The 21,873-nt window shown below is 35.9% G+C and overlaps 1 protein-coding gene across 1 annotated transcript in view; it reads left to right on the top strand.

Moving 5' to 3' along the window:
* Positions 1 to 1,237: 1,237 nt before the first annotated feature.
* FAM169A (family with sequence similarity 169 member A) overlaps positions 1,238 to 21,873 on the top strand; it is a 31,152-nt gene continuing 10,516 nt past the window's right edge. Inside the window, exons 1-10 of the mRNA XM_044680781.1 lie at positions 1,238 to 1,369; positions 5,440 to 5,539; positions 6,206 to 6,291; positions 9,193 to 9,364; positions 12,490 to 12,669; positions 17,378 to 17,506; positions 18,637 to 18,743; positions 20,796 to 20,850; positions 21,427 to 21,577; positions 21,734 to 21,740. Of these exons, the coding sequence (XP_044536716.1) occupies positions 1,238 to 1,369; positions 5,440 to 5,539; positions 6,206 to 6,291; positions 9,193 to 9,364; positions 12,490 to 12,669; positions 17,378 to 17,506; positions 18,637 to 18,743; positions 20,796 to 20,850; positions 21,427 to 21,577; positions 21,734 to 21,740 (1,119 nt within the window). The remainder of the gene's footprint in view (positions 1,370 to 5,439; positions 5,540 to 6,205; positions 6,292 to 9,192; positions 9,365 to 12,489; positions 12,670 to 17,377; positions 17,507 to 18,636; positions 18,744 to 20,795; positions 20,851 to 21,426; positions 21,578 to 21,733; positions 21,741 to 21,873) is intronic.

The raw sequence follows: 21,873 nt of genomic DNA, 5'->3' as shown, positions 1-21,873 counted from the left end.
CAGGGTTACACAACCAGTAAATGTTTGGGATTGGATTCAAACTTCTTGTTCTGAACCCATTCTATTGAGCCACCTTGAAGGAGGCTAGGGATTAAAAAATCCAAAAGTGAGTAAAGAATGCAAACCAGGCCTAGGGGACATAGCCAGGGCAACAAATGACACCAAGGGGGAGATGTTCCTGGGGGAGATGGAATGTCATCTGGGGAACAACAGTGAGATCATTTTGGTTGGAATGTGGAGTGCCTGAGGGGAAGAACTGTGAAATTAATCTGGAAAGATAGGTTTGAGAAGGATTGTGAAGGGCTTTAGATGCTAAATAGAAGAGTTTATTGTCTAGTCCAGAGGAAATAGGGAATCATTTCCTTTTTTTCCTCAGGGGCAAGTGTGTATCTTCTTTGGAGCCTGAGAAGCTGCTGCTTCTTCAGAGCGTCCAGCTCCATCCTCTAAGGAAAAAGCTTTACCCACAATTAACTGGTTCTAGAGGCTCAGTGCTACTATTCTGCCCTTTTTTCACTGGGTAATGTTTATTCTACAGTAGAAATTAAGTTCAAAATCAGTATACCCAGTTAGCTCTCCTAGATCTTAGCACAGTGCCTAGCACATAGTAAGCCCTTAACAAATGGTTTTTGATTGATCTGTAAAACTTATTTTATTTCTTTATTTATTTTTTATTTTATTTTTATTTTAATTTTTTTGTAAAACTTATTTTAAAGAGGTCTTCTGACTTGCTAGTCCCAAGTTTTCAGCATACACCTTGTTTCTCATTGATTGCATTTTTAGAATTAGATCTTTTTTATTTATATCTTTTTAAAAAAAAATCCTTGCCTTCTGTTGTTGAATTTATACTAAGTATCTGTTCCAAAGCAGAAGAGCAGTAAGGTCGAGGCATTGGGGGATAAGTGACCTGCCCAGGGTCACATAGCTAGGAAGTATTGAGGCCAGATTTGAGCCCAGGACCTCCTTTCTTCAGACTTGACTCTCTACCCACTGAGACACCCAGCTGCCACATACCTCCTTTTTTCTATAACACATTTCTCTCTGAATAGATCCTTTCCCACTTCCGTAACCATTGAACTATCCCTTGCTCTAAAGAAACTTTTCACTGATTAAAAAAAAAAAAACTACAGCAGAAACATGCTATATACTTTTTTTCCTGCCTTTAAAAAGGGAAATCATGATTTACATTTGATACTTTTGTGTTTTTATATATTTTAATGCTATTTTTCTTTTTAAGGGGATGGCATTCCCTGTGGATCTGCTTAATAATTGTAGTCACGAAGAATTAGAAAGTTCTGCAGAAGAATACTTGACAGAGCTCAGGAGTGGAGACCCAGAGAATCCAGAATATTTTACTTGCCTCAATAATCAGGTAAGGGATTAGTTATGATTTTTATTTAATAGTAAATGAATTTAGTTATATCAGGTTTCTAATAAGTGCCCCGCTGAAGGTATTGGGCTATTTAATGTTACAGTTTTAATTTAAATTGTTAATTGTAGATTTTTGATTCTTTAACCAGAAACATATTTAATGTTTTAAATATTAGAGAGTTATAAGGTTAGTGATTTATTTTTTAAACTTTTACCTTCCATCTTAGAATCAATACTGTGTATTGGTTTCAAGACACAAGAGTGTCAGAAAACTTCCTAGCTGGGTGAACCTGGTCAAGTCACTTAAACCCCATTGCCTAGCCCTTACCACTCTATTGCCTTGCAGCCAATACATATTATTGATTCTAAGGTGGAAAGTAAGGGTTAAAAAAAAGTACTTGAGTGATAAGGACTAGGTAATGGAGGTTAAGTGACTTGCCCAGGGTCACAAAGCTAGAAAATATCTGAGGCCAGAATTGAAACCATTTCCTCCTGTCTCTAGGAGTGGCTCTCAATTCTAGATGCCCCTAGGTTGGTGATTTTTTTTTTAAACCCCTAACTTATGTGTATTGGCTCATAAGTGGAAGAGTGGTAAGGGTGGGCAGTGGGGGTCAAGTGACTTGCCCAGGGTCATACAGCTGGGAAGTAGGTTGGTGATTTTAAAAAGAAAACTTACAATTTTTGGATTTTGTGTGTTTTTAAAAAACACATGTTCATAGCATTTTTAAAAAAGAGTGTACCTCAGTAGAAAAATAAAGAGGTAATTAGTATATGGCAATATGTTATAAAATTGGAAAAAACAAAAATTGAAAATTAATAGACCAGGACTTTAATGCCATAATTCCTATCATCTGTGCAACACTGGGCAGATCTTTGATATCTCTAATTAAGGCTCCAGATTATGTCTCTGAATCTGTCTCAGAAGCCCTTGCTAAGTAGGAGTTTGCTGGTAGATATACCTTGGGGTGGAGGAATGTACATGTGGCATACCTTTCAATTTAGTTGTTAATGTTCAACATTGTTAATGTTTTTCCCATCACTTTCTTAGCTTTAGACTAGTGGTTCCCAAACTTTTTTGGCCTACTGCCCCCTTTCCAGAAAAAAATATTACTTAGCTCCCTGGAAATTAATTAAAAAAAAACTTTAATAGCAATTAATAGGAAAGATAAATGCACCTGTGGCCATCACTGCTCCCCTGGATCACTGCAGCATCCACCAGGGGGCATTGGCACCCACTTTGGGAATCACTACTTTAGATTGTCAACAAAATAATAAACCAAGCTCTGGTTTGTAGTTTTGCTGATTTTTTTTTTTTTTGAGGTGTAAATGCTCACAATGCCAGTTAAAATTTGTCTCTAGCTCATACCTGTTTCCAGCTCTAGCCTTTTGGGCTTCTATGAAAACCTCATATGGCGAGGCTCATATTTTAGTAGGGACATTGACAAGTTGAAATGCTTCTCGAGGAAAGTAGCCAGGAAGGGGTCGGTACAGCACGTGGAGATGTAGTAGGTAAATATTTAAACTATACCAAATGAGCATAGCTTGAAGGAACCAGTTTCATTTTAGGCTAGACGATAATAATGAATGAGAATTAATAAGAGGACATTTATTAAACACTTTACTCTGTGCTAGGTATGATTAAGCACTGGGTATACAAATAGAAAAAAATTAAACAGTCTCTGCCTTCAAGAAATTTATATTCTAATAGAGGGAAATGACACACATAAAGGAATGGTGGTTGGGGAAGCTAAGATTTATATTGTAGTGCCCTACATTGATAACACTTTTACATATATCATAGTTCCTTTGTTGCTTATAGAGTCCTGTGAAGTAGGCAGGACAAGTATTTTGAAGTCATCTCAGAGAAGTCACACTGGAGGTAGCAAAATTAAGACTTTTGTTATAAAAATTAATCTTGGAGACTTCATGATAAATTTGTAAGTATTTATTAGTAAAGAGAAAGAGAAACAAGATCTCCAGCCTTTCTAACTTAAAAAGTTCCCCAGATGAATTATTTCTGCTCCATCAGGTCCTAGATTCTCCATGGGTTCTGGTCCATTTCACAAGCTGGAGCCAGGGGTCCCAGCTACCCACATGTTTGGGTCAGACAAATTTAGGCCAGCCAAGGAGTGGACTCAGGAAAGGACCAGAGCCCAAGAGACCAAGTTCCTGGATTCCCTGCCCAGTGTGGTCCTGGTCATGATGCTTGCCAGAGATGGCTTACATAGATAAGTGCCTGGATGACTGAGAGAGAGAGAGCTCCTTTCACAAGACCCCCAAATGGCAGAGAGTGAGAGAGCCTGAGCCTGCTTCACATGCTGGCTTTTCCAGCTCAGCTCAAATCCTCCAAGACCCTCTAGTTGGCCAGCATTTCACCTCAGTCTCCACACATCACATTTCTTGGCTTCTGCCAGTTCAGAATTCTACCTGCCATGCTGGCAAATTAAGGCACATAACTCTGACTCATTCAGTTGTCAGTCAACATTTATTGAGTATTTGCTTTGTTCCAAGCACTGTGCAAAGAGCTGAGAATACAAATCACAACAAAGTCTTGCCCTCAAGGAACTTAAAATCTAATGGGAGAAAACACCACAAACAGAAGCTTAAAGGAATGGGAGGAAGGAGACAGAGTGTAATGGGTAGAAAATTTTTGTTTGAGCCCTTCCTCTTTAAACAGAGACCTTGGGACATAAACACATGATCTTTGTCTTCAAATAAGGTTGACTCAATTGTTTTGCTTGACTCTAGAGAGCAAAAGGTAGGGGGGAGGTATAAGTTAGTAAAGAGATTTTGGTCAAGTGATAAAAAAAAACTTCCTGAAAATTTAGATTGGGCTATCTTGGAGAGGGGATTTAAATGTTTTAATTTAAATTTAAATTTAATTTAAATTAAAAGATGGGAGATTTAAAGTAAAGGTTGGATACTCACTTGTCAGGAATGTTGTAGAGGGAGGGTGATTCAAGTTGTAGCTAGTACAATTGATGACTCCTACGAGTATGCTTCAGTCATTTAAATTCTCTGGCAATCATTTCTGTGACTGGAGAATTCCTTTTTGGATAAAAGAGATGCTAAGCTGATAAAGAATTATATTGAAAAAAGAAGATTCACTTGTCTAACCATTGTATTAGTATGAAAAATACTGTTGTTTTTTTTTACTCTAAATTGTTTTTTTTTGGGGGAGTAATTAGTAACAAACTATGAAATGCTTTGCTTTTTTTAAATAAACTTTTCTCCCTAATTTTGTAATTTTCCCAAGATGTTGATATATAATTAGAATTAATGTTAGAACAATGGTTAATTGGATGAAAATTGAGTAGATTGTATTAAAATTTAGTTGATAGCCTTTTCCTAAATGGTTTTGATATAGCTTTTTAATATGTAAGCTTGTGTTTTGTAAAATGGTGCTTTGTAAGAAGTAGTTTACCAATACTAACCGATTTGATCCTTACACAAACCTTGTGTGAGGAAATAGATAAGGAAACTGAGGCAGATAGTGGTTAATTGACTTGTCTATGGTTATATAGCTAGTGTTTAAGGCAGGATTTCAACCTTAGTACTTCTAAGGCCAGTGCTGTATGTCACCTAGCTGCCTGATCATATAAACAAATATTCACAGATAGAAACAGGTAGGTGGCTCAGTGGATAGAGAGCCAGGTCTGGAGATTGGGAGGCCCTGGATTCAAATTTGACCTCAGATACTTACTAGCTTTGTGACCCTGAGCAAGTCACTCAACCCCAATTGCTTAACCCTTCATACTCTTCTTCCTTGTAACTAAAGGTAAGGGCTTAAAAAATGATAGCTAGGTGGCTTAGTGGATTGAGGGCCAGGCCTAGAGAGACAGGAGGTCCTGAGTTCAAATGCAGCCTAGACATTTCCTAACTGTGACCCTTGGCATTCCTCTGCCTTAGAACCAACACACAGTATTGATTTTAAGACCAGTGGTAAGGGTTTAAAAAAAAATGTTTACAGGTATAATTAATAAGCTGACTGTGATTTCAGGATACTCTGTGTGTGGTTTTCTTGCATTTCCTCTGTTGCTCAACATGATAAAACATTCTTATTTCTTTCAGATTCCAATTAGCCTGTCAACTGTTGGCTTCATCCCACTTTATGGTGGCGATCAGACCCACAAAATTCTTGCCCTTTTTGCACCAGAGGACTCACTTACAGGTATATTTCTTGATATTTATAAATTGAAGGATTTTCCTCCAGCAACTTAGAGATATATTAAGAAAGCTAGTTATACACGCTTTCATAACAGTATACTTCTAATCACAATTTAGAGGAAATCTGTCCCATTCCCTTGCTTGCCTCCTATTCCTTTTTTTGGTTACTCTTTTGACCATTACCCCAGTGCATGAAATTATTTTCTCACCTGAACAAACTGGCTGAAGTAAGAGATGACATCGGTGCAGCTGGGTAGCTCAGTGGATTGAGACGGGAGGTCCTAGGTTCAAATCTGGCCTCAGACTTCCCAGCTGTGTGACCCTGGGCAAGTCACTTGACCCCCATTGCCTACCCTTACCACTCCTCTACCTTGGAGCCAACACACAGTATTGACTCTAAGAGGGAAGGTATGAGTTTAAAAAAAAAAAAAAAGACGACATTTTTTTTTAAGATGCCAATTTGAGGAAAGTGACTTAAACTTCCAAAGGAAGTATTTATAGAACTATATTGTAGTTTGATTTGGAATTTCGTTAATGGTCTATATAAATGAACATTTTGAAAATTCTACTACTAAAGAGCAATGATAGGTATGATAATAAATAGTATATTGGATTTAATTATTAATAATACTCTCTTCCTTTCTTCCTTTTGGATTCGTTTCCTTTGAAGCTGTGGCTCTGTACCTTGCTGATCATTGGTGGGCTGTTGATGATATTGTGAAAACATCAGTTCCTTCTAGAGAAGGGCTTCAGCAGGTAAATGAGATTTTGCAATTTTCTAGTTTTATTTGCATATTATTATCTTTTCTCCTAAAATAGTGATTTGTTATAGATTGTTATCTTTAGAGACATTTATCTTCTTTGTCTAGCTCAATCACAATGGTATCTTGGGAATTCCAGAGGTCTTTCCTTACAAAGTATTGAAGCCTCCCTCTTGGCAACTTAAAACATTGCTCCTAATTCTGCCTTCTGGGCCCATGCAGAGTATATTCACCCTCTCCTTGTGACTGTCTATCAAATATTTGAAAATAACTATGCCATGCCATCTCAGTTCCCCACTTCTTTCCCCATCCCTTCAAGACCCCACCAGTACCATGGCATTGAGGCCCTTCACTCCCTTGGTTCTCTTCTTCTGGTTGATCTATGACATTCCATTTCCTGCCTTCTTTTTTATAAAGAAGTATTTATTTTCAGGTAACAAGCTCTGATTGCTCCCTTCCTCCATATGAAACAAAGGAAAAACAAAACCTTATTACAAATATGCATAGTCGAAGCAGATTCTAACCTAAGCTATGTTCAAAAATGTATTTCTCATTTTTTGGCTTTAATTTATCACCTCTCTGTCAGGAAGTGGTTAGTGTGCATTGTTTTCAGTACTCTGGAATTGTGGTTTGGCATATCAATCAGAGTTCTTAAATTTTTCAAAATCATTTATTTTTATTTTTTTTAGACCCTTAACTTCTGCGCATTGGCTCCTAGGTGGAAGAGTGGTAAGGGTGGGCAATGGTGGTCAAGTGACTTGCCCAGGGTCACACAGCTGGGAAGTGTCTGAGGCCTGACTCTCAATCCACTGAGCTACCCATCTGTCCCTCAAAATAATTTTTGAATGATATTATTATATATATTTTTCTTAATCTGCTCACTCTACTTGTAAGTCTTCAGCTTTCCTTGAAACTATCTGTGTCATTGTTTTGTTATAGCATAATAATATTCTATTAAATTAATATGCCATGATTTGTTTAGCTATTCCTCATGAGTATCCCCTTAGTTTCCTTTGGTGGGGGGAGTGGGAGACTACTATAAATAAAGACATTTTTGTCTAGACAGGTCTGTTATTTCTTTTATTTCTTTGGAACTCAGTTATAAATTTTGTAATGTAACTATTACTAAGTCAAAGTATAATTTAATGACTTTGAGGGCTCAAATAGCTTTCAGATCAATTCAGAGCTCTGACTTCACTTAAACACACCTAGAGCCCATTTTAGGGTTATTAATTGGCCTAATTTCAACATTAGAGAGGAGAGAGAAAGGGAAGGATCAGTTGGTAGAGCAGTTAGAATATACCCAACATTTATCCATGAAATTCTTATGTGGGCATGGTTTATGGTACCCTAAAAAATTCCAGTAGTAACATCTGCATCATAGATCACCAGAGCAGATATAATGATCATGGAAAAGGCTGAAATATTTTGAGAATTTACCAAAATGTGACAGAGACATGTCTGAAAAAATGACTGAACAACAACATCAGTTTTCTCATGGACAGTATAGATTACAAATAGGCAATGAACTGGGGTCAGAATTGAATAGGGAGAAGAGATCATAATGGTTTGTACTTGAGAAATGATATAACCTGCTCCCTACATAACCACCCATGTTAAATAACATCTCCCAGTGTATTCTGTATTTATTAATCTTATAACAAAGCCTGAGAAGGATCAGAGCTGTGGAAGACCCAGAGATCAATGATGGTGGTGTATAGAGTAGGCCCTTTCTACTTCTTAGCTTTAGGTGTTCTTTGGGCTTTCTTCCCTTTGTCATGTTCTTCCAACCTTCAATTTCCTGCTATACAGGCAAGATTCTCTTCTGCTATTTCAGATCCTTTTTTCTTTTTCTTTTTACTTTGAATTTTTTCCATTGTTTTTAGGAAAAAGTCATTCTTCCTGATAGTATGGAGTTACAGCATCCTCAAAGCTGCTTTGCTTCTCATTTCACTTTTTTTCTTGCAACCATTATGTTGAATCATTTTCCAGAGAGGGATGTGTCCACGTCCCTCACTATTGTATAACTACCCTTAGACATTTTCTCTGGGTGTATTCCATGTACCTGCCTATCACTTTTTAAAATTCCCATAAAAAGGGGTGCATAAAATTTCCCCATTCTCTTGTAATTTATGCACACAGTCTTAGGAGGAAGCACAAGTCTGATAATGAGGGGCCAGTCTTGACGGGAAAGAGTTTGGAGTGGTCTAGAACAGAAGAGAGGCAGTTTAGGGTGACCCTTGATCAAAGAAAGCTATTAGTATTTGGAGTAGTAGCCACTGTTGGGTATAGATTGATAACTATAGGAGTAGGAGGATAGGGTGAACAGAGATATTAATTGTAGAACTAGAAGTGTCACTCTCTGAGTTGGGAAGTATATCCTAAATCAACACATATTTATTAAGCATCGTGTGCCAGGCACTGAATACAAGTACAAAGAATGAAAGAATCCCTACTGGCCAAGCACATTCTAATGGAGGAGAAGCTTTTAAGTGTCACTTTGTTAGGATAATTTACATTTCCCTCAGCAGGTATTTCTAAAGACCATTGCGACATAATCATTCAGCATGTCTTCATGAAGTGAAGTTCAGATATGGAGGAAAACAGATGTTTGGGTTCAGTACCATCTTAGACATGGATTAGATAGATATTTGTTATAAGGCATGAGTTGACAGCTAGTAAAAGATCTTCTTTTTCAAAAAGTATGGCATTATCAGGCTATCATTCATGACACCACCTTCCTCTCCAACCTAATCTGAATTTCCTACTGTTAGCATGGGCCCTTATTTAATATATTAGAGCTAATGTGAATTCCAAGAAGTTGGTGCCAGGAGTAAGGTGAACAACAACACTCTTGATCTAACTGTTAGAATTGGTGTTTGACTTTTCCCTTTAGGTGAGCAGTCTAGGGGAAAGAGTGGTGCTCTATGTTTTGAATCGAATTATTTATAGAAAACGGGAAATGGAAAGAAATGAAGTCCCATTCCTTTGCCATAGTAGTACGGATTATGCTAAGATTTTGTGGAAGAAAGGTGAAGCCATTGGATTTTATTCAGTTAAACCTACAGGTGAGTGTTTTTAAAAGTATATTGTTTATGTCTACCAAAGCAGGTCACCTTTTTAATGCAAATATCTGTGATTCTTATTAAATTCACTAGGATTCAAAGTGTTTTTTTTTTAATTTAGTATTTGTTCAGTGCATTTTTAAAAACTATTCCACCGAACTGAGAATAAAAAAATCTTTTATCAGCAAGTTTTTTAAAAGTATCCTCTTGGTTTTTTTTAAGCTCATTTTGTTTGCTATTAATTTTTGGAATTTGAGTTATTGACAATAAATATGCTTAACTTGTGTAGAGCACATAGTATTTAGGTAGAATCCAAAACTCTGTTAGCCTGGAAATGTTTTCCTATATTGTATTCCCATTTAAAAAAACTATAAGTCGTATATAGCAAATGGGAGGTGGGTGAGGGGAATATGCAAAAGGCATTTATGGGACACAGTATTGATGGCTAGGAATGGAAATATTTTTCACACGTGTTTTTGTTATAACTATTTTATTAACTAATTTAATAATTCACATGGGAATTGAATGGTTGATTGTGTTTTTATTAAGGAACTAACATTTAACAAAGGGAATAATCTAGGTTCAAGTCTTTGCTATTTCTGTCTATTCAGAATAAAAGGCATATCTTTCTAGTTAGTCATAGAAATTATTTTCTCCATAAAATTTCTTTAGTCACTGACCCCAAGGATTAATAGAACTTGTTTCCATTTTTCCTTTGTTTTAAACTTATGGAGTTTCTTTCCCATACCACCTCAGAAATCTTCTTCCATGAGCTTTTCATTGCCACTTTCTGTCTTGGAATCAATAATAAATATTGGTTCCTAGGAAGAAGAGCAGTAAGGCTTAGGCAATGATGAAGTAACTTGTCTAGGGTCACACAGCTAGGAAGTGTCTGAGGCCACATTTGAATCCAGCACCTTCCATCTCCAGGCTTGGCTCTCTATCTGCTGAGCCCATGTAGTTTTCTCCTTGTTGCCTATATTCTTATCCTTTTCTCTTCCTACTCTCTCATAAAAACATCTTATTTCCTACCTATTATAATTTTTGTTATATAAGATTTGGATATTGTCACCTAGCTCAATGTAGATAGAACTAGGTCTGTGGTAGAGAACTATTTTTTAGCCACTCTCACCCTCACCTCTGCCTTGTAAAAAACTTAATTCTGGCAGGAAAGTCCAACATAGTAGTCACTCTAGGAAAAATGCCAACATTTTGAGAGATTGCCTATGAAACATGGTAAGACTTTCGAACAGAGGTTTTCAAATATATATTCCATCTTAAATCAAAAAAGGACATCTTTGGCTAATCATTTATTGGCTAAAGGAACAGAAATTTTCAAACTCATCAGCTGTATAGAATTTTTTTACAAAATAGAATGCATTATCTACATGAGCAAAATAATTTTTTGGACATAAAATAACCATAGAATAAAGTGTTTTAATAATAACCACTCTTTATATATACAGAAACCTTTCTTCATGACAACGCTGTGAGATGAGTAGGTAGATGAGATGTTAGTCCTTTTTACTGTGAAGGAAACTGGAGATTAGAGGGGTTCTGACCCAATTATCCAGGTATCAGAACCAAGACCCAAATGAGGTCTGGGGTTCTCTACTCTGCTTCTCGAATTCATTAAAATTAAACCTGACCTATAACAGATAAAATAACATTATAGTGAACTATGAGACAGTTTCCAAATTGTTTTTTATGTTGAATATTATGGAGTATTAAATCAAGCACTTTGGTTCACAGATCATTTAGATTGAATTGCTATTTAATTTGTATTTCTTGACTTTCTCATTCTGGCTTTCCTTTTAACCTCATCATTTTGATGATTTAAATCCTGATTGCTATATTTTGGGTTTTGTTTTTACTTTGTCTTTGACATACAGCATTAAAACAAGAAAAGACTCTTACTTTCTCTAGTGTCAATTCTAAAACAGAAGAGCAGCAGGACTAGGCAATCAAGGTTAAGTGACTTGCCCAGGATCATAGAGCTAGGACATATCTGAGGTCAGATTTGAACCCAGGTCTTCCCAACTCCAGGCCTGGCACTCTTATCTGCTGTACTACCTAGCCCCTCACATATAGTATTAATAAAGTAGCATTGGCTAGAGGGGCAGCCTTGGAGTCAGGAAGACAGGGTTCAAGTCCTGCCCTTTGATATAGTGCTCTTATGATCAAAGTGAATCATTTGGCACCCTCTTCCCTCCCATTTAGTCAAAAGGAAACTCTTAAGACTACGTATTGGGTTGAAAGAATTTCTATATTTAAAATAATAATAATAATAATAATAATAATAATAATAATAATAATAATAATAACAACAACAATAGGTTTATAACTTCTTCTTCCTCTTTCCCTTTTCTTGCAGAGGTTGGCATAGTTGATAAGTGTTCTGGCCTTGAAGCCAAGAAGACATAAGGTTTCCAGGGCAAGTCATTTAACCTAAATACTGCAAGGAACTTTAAAAGATTCTCTTACCTTGCTTAGAAGTTGCAAATCTGCATTAGCAATGGAAAAATTTCATTATCCGGGAATTCTTTGTGCCAAATCAGTTATAGGTTGTCTAGTCCATGTCTGTGTGTGTCTGTGTGTCAGTGTGTGCACTCACCCTCTTGAAGGTACTGTCTTAGCAGCTCCAACATTATAAAAGTGTTCAAAAGAACTAGAGGACCATTTTTTGAAAATAAAGATTGTGCAGCTTATTTAGGGTAGGAAGCTCTTTCAGAAATTGGACTTACTACATTAGTTATGTTACTCTGTCAAATAGCTTTTGAGCAACAATTTATTGCTTTGCTCAGTATTCTGATTCTTTGTGGTTAAATTAAAAGCCCCTTGAATTGGAGCCGCTAGGTGACACAGTGAATAGAGCTCCAGGTCTGGAGCTGGGAGGACACCTGGGTACAAATCTGACCTAAGATACTTCCTAGTATATGTTACTCTATGTGAGTCACTTAACCCCATGTGCCTAGCTCTTCCCCTTCTAATTGTTAGTGAGATAGAAAATAAAGGTTTAAAAAATGCTTTGTCTTTTTTGTTAAATTTATACTGTGTATATATTTTTTCTTTAAACTATTTGAAAAAAAAAAGTAGTGATAAAATGGTTTCCATTTTTATGATTTCAGGAAGCAGGTGTGCATCCTATCTTACTCAAAGTTACCAGCTTCCAGTGCTTGACACAATGTACATAAGAAAGAACCATCGGGGGAAAGATTTGGGGCTATTGATGCTGGAAGACTTTGTTGATTCCTTTACAGAAGACACACTTGGTCTACGGTTTCCATTATCATCTTTTATGTATACAGGTAAATTAGTTTTTAAAAATATATATTAATTACTGTGTTCTGGAAGGTTTTAGACATACTGAAAACATCTCAATCTCGGTTCTAATTTTTTGAATTTAAGTTGTATCCCCCAAATATATTATGATATACTTTGAAAAACAAAACAAATAAAGCCCCTTACCCTTTGTCTTAGAACTGATACTAAGTATTTGGTTCTGAGGGAGAAGAACAGTAAGGGCTAGGCAATGGGGGTTAAGTGACTTGCCGGGGACACACAACTAGGAAGTATCTGAGGCCAGATGTCTACCCAGAACCTCCTGATTTTCAGACCTGGCTCCCAATCCACTGAGCCACCTAAGTTTCCTCTCCAGCCCAGTATACTTTTAATTCTAGGTTCTTTGGGAAATCAAAGCTCAATTTGTTTCCCTAGCATATCATATTTTAAAACAACCTCTTAGGGTTCTCTGACACCCTAGAAATAATTTATAAAGCAAGGTCTATAAAAATGAAGCATTTTCTCATTGACTTTCACTATAATGTCATAAATATACTCCCTCTGAAAACATTTTTATCTTAAGGCAGTCCATCTGCTTGCTATTAGAATGGACTCGGGCGTTACTTTGGCTAGCAAGAGAAGGATCAAATGTGGAATGCCCATTCTAAACTATGTTGACTTTGGGGATGGCATCTGGTGTTCAACTGAAAACAGGTGCTCTACTGCTTCCCACAGTGATTTCCCCCCTCAGTCCCTGACCAAACCATATCTTGATTCTTTTCCAAGAATGTAATTCCTATATGAAGGATCCCAAGAGACAATGAATTATAAATTGAATAAAGTTCATTTCTTAAGTGCCCAGCTTTTAGAGTGGATCCTTGATATAGCAGTTTTCATTTATTTCTACAGTTGCATAAGTTTAGGCTTGGAATTCTTTATTTTTTCTCTTTTTTGTGGGACAGTTAGAAAACTGTTATTGTTTGCCATCATATATGGCCTCTTGTCCAAGACTAATATTGTGAATAAATTAAAAGACCTTTTGAAATGTGAAAGTAGCATAGAATTTGTGAACCAGTCATTTTATCATTCAGATTCCATCCATTTGTACATATTCTAAGCCATTTAAGTATTCTTACACTATGTAAATCTTATTCATGTTTTCCCATAACTTCTCAAAGGAGGGATCAACCCATTGTGCTGACTGCCCTCCTTTAGTATTTAGGGTAGGATGCAACTTTTACTTTATGACCAATCTACCTCTTGTTCTGGTCTTAGATGTCTGTGATGATTTGGCCCACTCCTCATGTATAAAAGCATTGTAGGTAACACAGTTGTTCCTGCTTTTGAAATAATTGATTGCCTTTTTCTCTTGTATATTTACTTCCTCCTTTTGGCTTCTATGACCAGCTATCTCATTGTTCTCCCATCTGGATCATAATTGATTTGCTATCCCTTATGCACAGATATCCTCCAAAGTTCTATCCCAGCTTATATTGTCTCTTCTTCTTTTGACTGTTCTTTTTGTCTGCTGCCAATCCTTCATTTCCACTTTGCTGTTCTACTAGCATTTTGAATCTGACATGGCTAAAATGGTACTCATTATATTTTTCCTTCTATGTCTGTCCTATGTCCCAAAATGAACTGATTCTGTTGAAGGCATCACAGTTCCTCCAGTAACCCAGGTGCATAACTTCAGGTATCTTTGACCCTTAGTCTTTTTTATTTTATCTTTATACCTTTCAGGTCCATTCCTTTGTCTCTACTCAAATGGTTAGCATTTCAATTCAGGACCTTTCTTTCTGGTTTACTTATGGTGTTTATTTAGTTCTCTTTTTGCTTTCTCTCCTCCAATCTATGCTCCTTATTGCAACCAAAATTTTCTCTTCCAGTAACTCAGGTGCATGACTTTAGGTATTCTTGACCTTCCTTCTCCCTTAGTCTTTTTTATTTAATCTCCATACCTCTCATCCATCCTTTCATCTTTACTCACATGGTTACCATTTCAATTCAAGACCTCTTCTGGACTATTTTAGAGTTGCTTATTTATTTCTCTTTTTGCTTTTTTCCCCTCCAATCTATGCTCCCTACTGCAACCAAAAGAATCTTCCTAAGATATTTAAGACACTGGTGTGTGAAAGTTGCAAAGATAGAAAGCTGTATCCAAGAGAAGAAAAAATTTCCAAACAATTAGAATCATCTAAAGATGGAATTGAGAATTCCTCTTCATTGGATGCTGTAACATACTAGACAGGTACATTAATAGGGATTGTTTTAACTCATATGTTTGGACCAATTGGCCACCAAGATCCCAACCAAATTTAATAATATGTGATTCTGTGAAAACTCTTCAATGATTATTTATTTCCATGGTGCTAAAATTCAAAGTTCTTGATAGTTTCAACTTGTGTTTTTAGCCTTATTCTCCTTCTTAGACTCTACATTCCAGCCATATTGTACTATTAGGGGAAACATGAGCTAAGCTTCCTACCTTTTAACTCTTTGACACACGCATAAGGTATGTCTTTCATGCCTGGAAGAAGTTCGCTCTTTGTGTTCCTCTCTAATTCTTATCTTTATGTAAAGGACAAAGTTTATGTACTCCTCCTTGGTGAAACTTTCCCTGATAACTCTAGTAATTAGTGCTTTCTTCACATTGCTTTATCTTTCTTTTTCTGTGTACTTGTTAGATGCTTAAGTATAGTTTAATGCCTTTGAGAGCAAAGGGGTGCTTCATTTTTTGTTTGTATCCCCAGCACCATTTTTCAAGGTGTACCAAAACCCATAAAGAACCATAAACACATAAAGTGTACCATAAAGAACAAAATAAACTATTTTAGGAAACAGGTAAAGTTTTGTTTTTAAAGTGAACTATCCTTGAATCATTTTCTTTATACAATAAGATCACTGACTCGCTAGGATCAGAATTGTAAAACAAGAAAAAAATAGTGATGGTAAAAAGATAATATCCAATTGAAACAATCCTGAATTATTTAAATACCAATCAAGTGAGAAACAAAATGATGGTACTTAACTAGTTATACAGTACACCAACTACCATTTTACAGAGAAGTTTAACAAATATTAATTTCTACAACAAGGAAAACCAAAGAGCATAGAAAATACTTTAGAAAACACTTTTCAGAGATGGCTGCCAAAGGCTACATGAAGTTAGACTATAGACATATTTTGTATATGAATATAAAGGTTATGAAGAAACATTATGGATAGTTGTGAGCTGTATCATCTCGTAAGTGTAAGGGGGAAAAGGGGTTTTTTGGTTGAATATATTAAAAAGATTAGGTCACCAGGGAATTGAATAATTATCAATTCCCAATTAAAGAATAACCTCAAGTCAAAATGACTTTTATGGAAATTTATTTACAAATGAGGAGAGAGAAAATAAGAAATTTAGAAAGAAGATAAGGTAAGATAATTAACCTGACTAAATAATTCACTTAGGTCCCTGGTTTTACCCAAGCACCTCTAACTAGTCCTCAGTTGGAAAAAGTTACAAGCCTTGAGCTGAGGGCCAAGGCCCAAAGGCTCCAGAGGTGTATTTGAAGCACTTTTTTGTAGATGAAGATACTAAGAATGATAACTTAAATGACTTGTTTGTGTTTGCAAAGCTAATAATGGAAAGAAGGGGAGGGAAGAAGCACTTATGTAGTGTCTACTATGTGTCAGGCACTGTTGGATCTTCATAACAATACTGAGCTAAATGTTGTTATCCCCATTTTGCAGTGGAAGAAACCAAGTGATTAAATGATTTTTCTAGGGTTATACATCGGATAAGTGTTTGAGATCAGATTTGAACTCTGTTCTTTCTGATTTAAGGGCCATTGCTCTAGCTACTGTGCAACTTTGTTGTTGTTGTTGTTCACATTAGAGTCATAAGGCTTAGAGTCACTTCTTGACCCAAGTTGTAAGACCATGAGCAAGTCATATCCCCTTCTCAAAGCTTCTGTCCTCTGATATCCCATTTAACTTGGAAATTCAGTATAATTTAAACTTTTTCTTCTTTTTGTATAGTTGTTTCAGTTGTGTAGGGCTCTTTGTGACCCCATTTGGGTTTTTTTTGGCAAAGATACTGGAAATGTTTTGTTGTTGTTCAGTCATTTTCAATCTTGTCTGATTCTTCCTGTGACCCCATTTGGAGTTTTCTTGGCAAAGATACTGGAGTGGTTTGCCATTTTTTTCTCCAGATCATTTTACAGAGGAGGAACTGAGGAAAATAGGGTTAATTGACTTGTCTGGACTCAAACAGCTAGTAAGTGTCTGAGGCCAGATTTGAACTTATGAAGATGAGTTTTCTTGCTTCCAAACCCAGTACCTAAAGCACTATGGTACCACCATCTAACTCCTCAAATACATAGTGAAATCAACATTTGCATTTATAGCAAATGTTATATGTAACATTCCTTATAAATAACAAGATATAAGATGTAACATCTTATACTTTTAAAAGACCTTGGATGACTTGATAAGGTATATATTAAAAGCTGATATGTTATAACCATTTGTTGATTCTAATTCCATTGCTTTTTCTACTATAGCAGGCTTCCACTTGAACTTAGCTTCTTCTTTTGAAATCATTAATCATTCAAGGATATAACCATTCAGATTTTTAACTTTAATTGATTTTTCTTCTTTTCATTAGCATAAACTCTTGCCCATGATGTATTTTTAAATGTTTGGATAAAAAAAACCCAACCACATTTTCAATGTATTTTGTAGCTTGTAAACAGTATTTTGAGAAGTACCCAGGAGATCATGATCTTCTTTGGGAAATTGAAGGAACTGGACACTGGCATCAGAGAATACCCATCACCAGTGCTTTACAAAGAGAAACATTCAGACATGCAGGTAAGAATTTTTACAAGTTGATTATAATTCCACTGTAGTTTAGAAAGTGAATGTCCATTGGTAATCATCCACAATGTGAACAGCATTAGATGCTACAAAAGTATTCTGAAGTTTAACTACTTTTGTATATTAACCTTTAGGATTCTAATAATCATTTGAATGGTTCCACATATGACATTCTGGTCATCTTTTAGTAAGATCTAAATTTAGATTTTGGCTCAATATGAGAGTTATAAAAGTGCTTGCCATTTATAAAATATTAGCCCCTAAGTCAAAATGACTGTTAGCAGCATTATTTATTTACAACAAGGTAGAAAAAGTGAAAATGGGAAATGTAGAAAAGAGGCAGAGCCTTAAAAAGCCTACCAGCACTAAGGGCTTCTCTGATGAAGTCTGGCTCAGCCCCCTGCAAGGGCTTCCTCAAGTCCTGATCTCCATGTGAAAGTCCAGTAGTCTCTAGCAAGCCAATGCAGAATCCAAGGAAAGAGTCTCTTCACAAGCTGAGGAAGCAATCTCTGGAACCAGTCTTTCCACAAGCCAAGGCAACAAAGACAGCCAGTCTCTCCAAAAACCAAGGAAGGGAATGGAACCCCCAGACCATTTTGGTCTCTCTTTATACTTCTTTTTCCATGCCATTTCCTGTCTTTTCCCCCTATTCACAGAAACCTATAGCAGTCTTTCAATTTGGTTAATACTGTCCAGGGGGACAGTGTTTGTGGGATCCACCTCTCTGAGACTGTAAATTATTTTTCTGACTGAGTTAAAAGAGTGCAGCTAAGTACTTGATTGAGTTAAGAAATTTCCTTTCATTTTCAACTAATTACTGATTATGCTAACTAGGAATTGGTAGAGAAGCAAGATATGATGCTGAACATATAACATGCATGGAGTAGCCATCTGAGATCCAAGGGCATAGGCTCCATCTTTCTTAGAAATCACAAAATGCAAACTATTTAAGAATCTATCAGTTGAAGTTTGAAGAAAAGAACTCCTGGATATTGGATTGTTGTTAAATCAAAATTTTTTTTATATTATGGTATGAATAGCATTATAATGATTGTAATGGTGATGTTATAATCAAATATGTTAAGTGGGCTTGCTTTTCTCTTTTAAAATTCTTCTAAGCACAGAGGTTCCTCAAAGTGAAGTGAGAAAACTTACATATGAAGACTGTGACTCTATATCTGCTTCAGAAAATGAAACAGGATGTGGAGAAAACAAACCCAGTGAAATGCAGGTAACTGTAGGTCCACACATTTGTGCTGAAAACTTAAAATTATTTTTGTGTTTCTAAGAAAAAACTCAATTCAGCTTATGGTTGTGAAAATTATAGTTTTTCAGCAAATACTTCTTGTATCTACTGTGAAAATGGTCAGTCAGAGGAAAATATAACAAATTCTACAGATTTTCAACTATTACCACTAAGCTATTTAGAAATGACTGAGCATGACAATTCTATATAGTGGAATTAAGAAATAGAATTATTCTTGGCATTAAGTGACTATAGGATCATGAATTGACAAACTAGATAATTAGGCATTAATTTGCATTTTGAATGAGTGCCTCTGAGTGATAGTGATCTCCTTTTCATTAAAAGTCTTGAAGCCAAGATTTATCAGAAAAGATATAAGTTTGAATCTTCTAAGATTCTTTTTTTTTTTTTAAACCCCTACCTTCCATCTTAGAATCAATACTGTGTATTGGTTCCAAGGCAGAAGAGCAGTAAGGGCTAGGCAATGGGGGTCAAGTGACTTCCCCAGGGTCCCAGAGCTAGGAAGTGTCTGAGGCCACATTTGAACCTATGACCTCCCATCTCTAACCTGGGAGTTAGAAAGAAATTCCATTTAAAATCACCCTGGACAATATAAAATATCTAGGAATCTATCTTGCCAAGACAAACACAGGAATTATATGAACACAACTACAAAATACTTTCCATATAATCAATACTAGATCTACACAATTGGAAAAACATTGCCCATGGGTAGGATGAGCTAATTAATATTAAAATGATAATCCGACCTAAATTAATTTACTTATTCAGTGCCATACATATCAAAAAAACTTTTTTATAGAATTAGAAAAAATTATAACAGAAGATCACGAATATCAAAGGAAAAAATGAAAAAAGTGTGAAGGATGGGAGCCTAGCAGTACTTAAACTGTACTATAAAGCAGTGGTCATCAAAACAATATGGTACTGAGTAAGAGATAGAAGGGTGGATTAATGCCGTAGACATGGGGAAAATCACCTCAGCAAGATAGTAAACCCAAAGTTCCCAGCTTTTGGGACAAGAACCCACTATTTGACAAAAACTGCTGGGAGAATTGGAAAACAGTATGGAGAAATTAGGTTTAGATCACTATCTCTAAGCCTGGCTCTCAATCCACTAAATCACCAAGCTGCTCCCATCTTCTGAGATTCTATGAATTTATATTTGACACTTGGAAGAAATAATAAATTCTTTGGTCTAGGTCAGCTGTAGAATCTTTTTGTATCAGTCCTTGATGTGAATTTCTCTGACCAAAATTAAAGGCAAGTTATTTAAAAAATCTATCTGTCTTTCTTTCTATCTATCTTTCTATCTATCTATCTATCTATCTATCTATCTATCTATCTATCTATCTATCTATCTATCTATCTATCTATCTATCTATGTATTACATGGACCTCTGAGGGATTTATTGTACTTTGCAATCTAAGTCGGGATTCTTGGAAGCAAGGATCTATTTAAACAGAAGCATTCCTCTCAATTGACCAATGAAACTTAATTATTAAGGCTTTCCTCAGTTCTGGGAATCTGAAATATAGTTTGAACATTTTGCAAGGGCTTTGCATTTTGGTTTGTCTTATCAAAAAATACTCCGTGGCTTTATAGTTGTCAAAGCAGGAAGAGATTTGAAATGTTGTTATAGACATACAGAGTGCATATGTGCTAAAGGGAGAAAAAGACTTGCTGAACACAACTCCTTGGATGACTTGAGTGCTAAAGGTTGACAATGAGGTTAAGTGACTTGCCTTGGGTCACCCAGTTAGGAAGTATCTGAGGCCACATTTGAACCCAGGACTTCCTCTAAGTTGGGCTCTCAATCTACTGAGCCACTCAGATGTCCCCAAATTATGTATTTCTTAGAACAACCAAATTTAACATGTAATTATACTAAATCACGAAGTATAGATATTTCTGATTGTAAATAGATTCTTAATAATAACTTTGAAATTGGTGAAGCACATGTTCCTCAAAGAAGGGTCAAAAACTTGGAAATCTAATCTATTCCTCTGTTTTAGGTTGATCCTGTAAGAGGAAGAGGTGTATTAGATACCTATGCAAGTACATCTGAAGGTGAGAAATATCACTGGTCAATCTGCTGCCAGATGTTTGACATTTTCTTATGTTCTGTGTCCTGTGCATGTCCTGTACATCTTTCCTGGAATTTATAAGTTTTTTCATTCTTTCTCAACCAGTAAATAACTGTGAATTTGGATCATTTGATTAATTTGCTTGAGCATCTACTTTGCCCATTGTAAAATAGATGGTAAAGCCTGCTCTCCTCACCCTTCAACTTAGGGGGATATTAAATAAGGAAATGAGATTTTAAAACACATTATTCTTCTTTATTAAAAATACTATTTGTCACATGAGATGGCTTCCTGGGAGGAGGAGGAATATTTTTTATATAAAAAAAGTCTTATTTTAAAAGAACATATTGGAAATGCTGTCCTTTTAAGGTAGGCCATTATTGTTGTTGGTAAAATTCTTTTATTTGTTACTTTTGAACAATATGGCCCATTTTCCTGAGTATCAGTGAGGAACATGAGAAATGTAGGCTCAATATGTAAACAAAATCTACTTCAGTGTATGCTGGGTATGCGTAATCCTAGATATCTACTTTAGGTTAAGCTTATTGTTGTCTCTTAGGTTTGGATAAAACACCTGTTAACATTCAAATAAGAAGCTCTCTTTTGAAACGGCCAAAGATTGGAAAGAGGTTTCATGATTCAGATATTAACCCTCTGCAAGATGTGGATGAAAATACTCCCCAGGCTTCATCTGTGGCTTCAACAAACAGGTAAAGGTCAACCACAGACTTTCATTATATGTTATAGTAGGGAGCACTATAAATAGAGAGCTAACCTCAGGAAAACCTGGGTTCAAGTATCAGATAGGTATCAGAATCTATAGATTATAGTTGTGTAACACTGAACAAGTTACTTCATTTCTTAAGTGCCTGGGCTCTCTAAGACAGCATGCAGAGGGGATGCTTAACTTTTGGCAAGGGGAATTTAATTTCTTAGCAGGACCTCTCTTAACCAAAGAATTTACATGTTAATTTTCCTCCTTTCTTTCTTTTTTATTTTTTTTTTT

Source organism: Gracilinanus agilis, chromosome 1 (genome assembly GCF_016433145.1).
Source record: "Gracilinanus agilis isolate LMUSP501 chromosome 1, AgileGrace, whole genome shotgun sequence".
In the NCBI taxonomy this organism is placed as follows: domain Eukaryota; kingdom Metazoa; phylum Chordata; class Mammalia; order Didelphimorphia; family Didelphidae; genus Gracilinanus; species Gracilinanus agilis.
The sequence above is the reverse complement of the archived record's forward strand: the minus strand, read 5'-3'. Positions and strand labels throughout refer to the sequence as shown.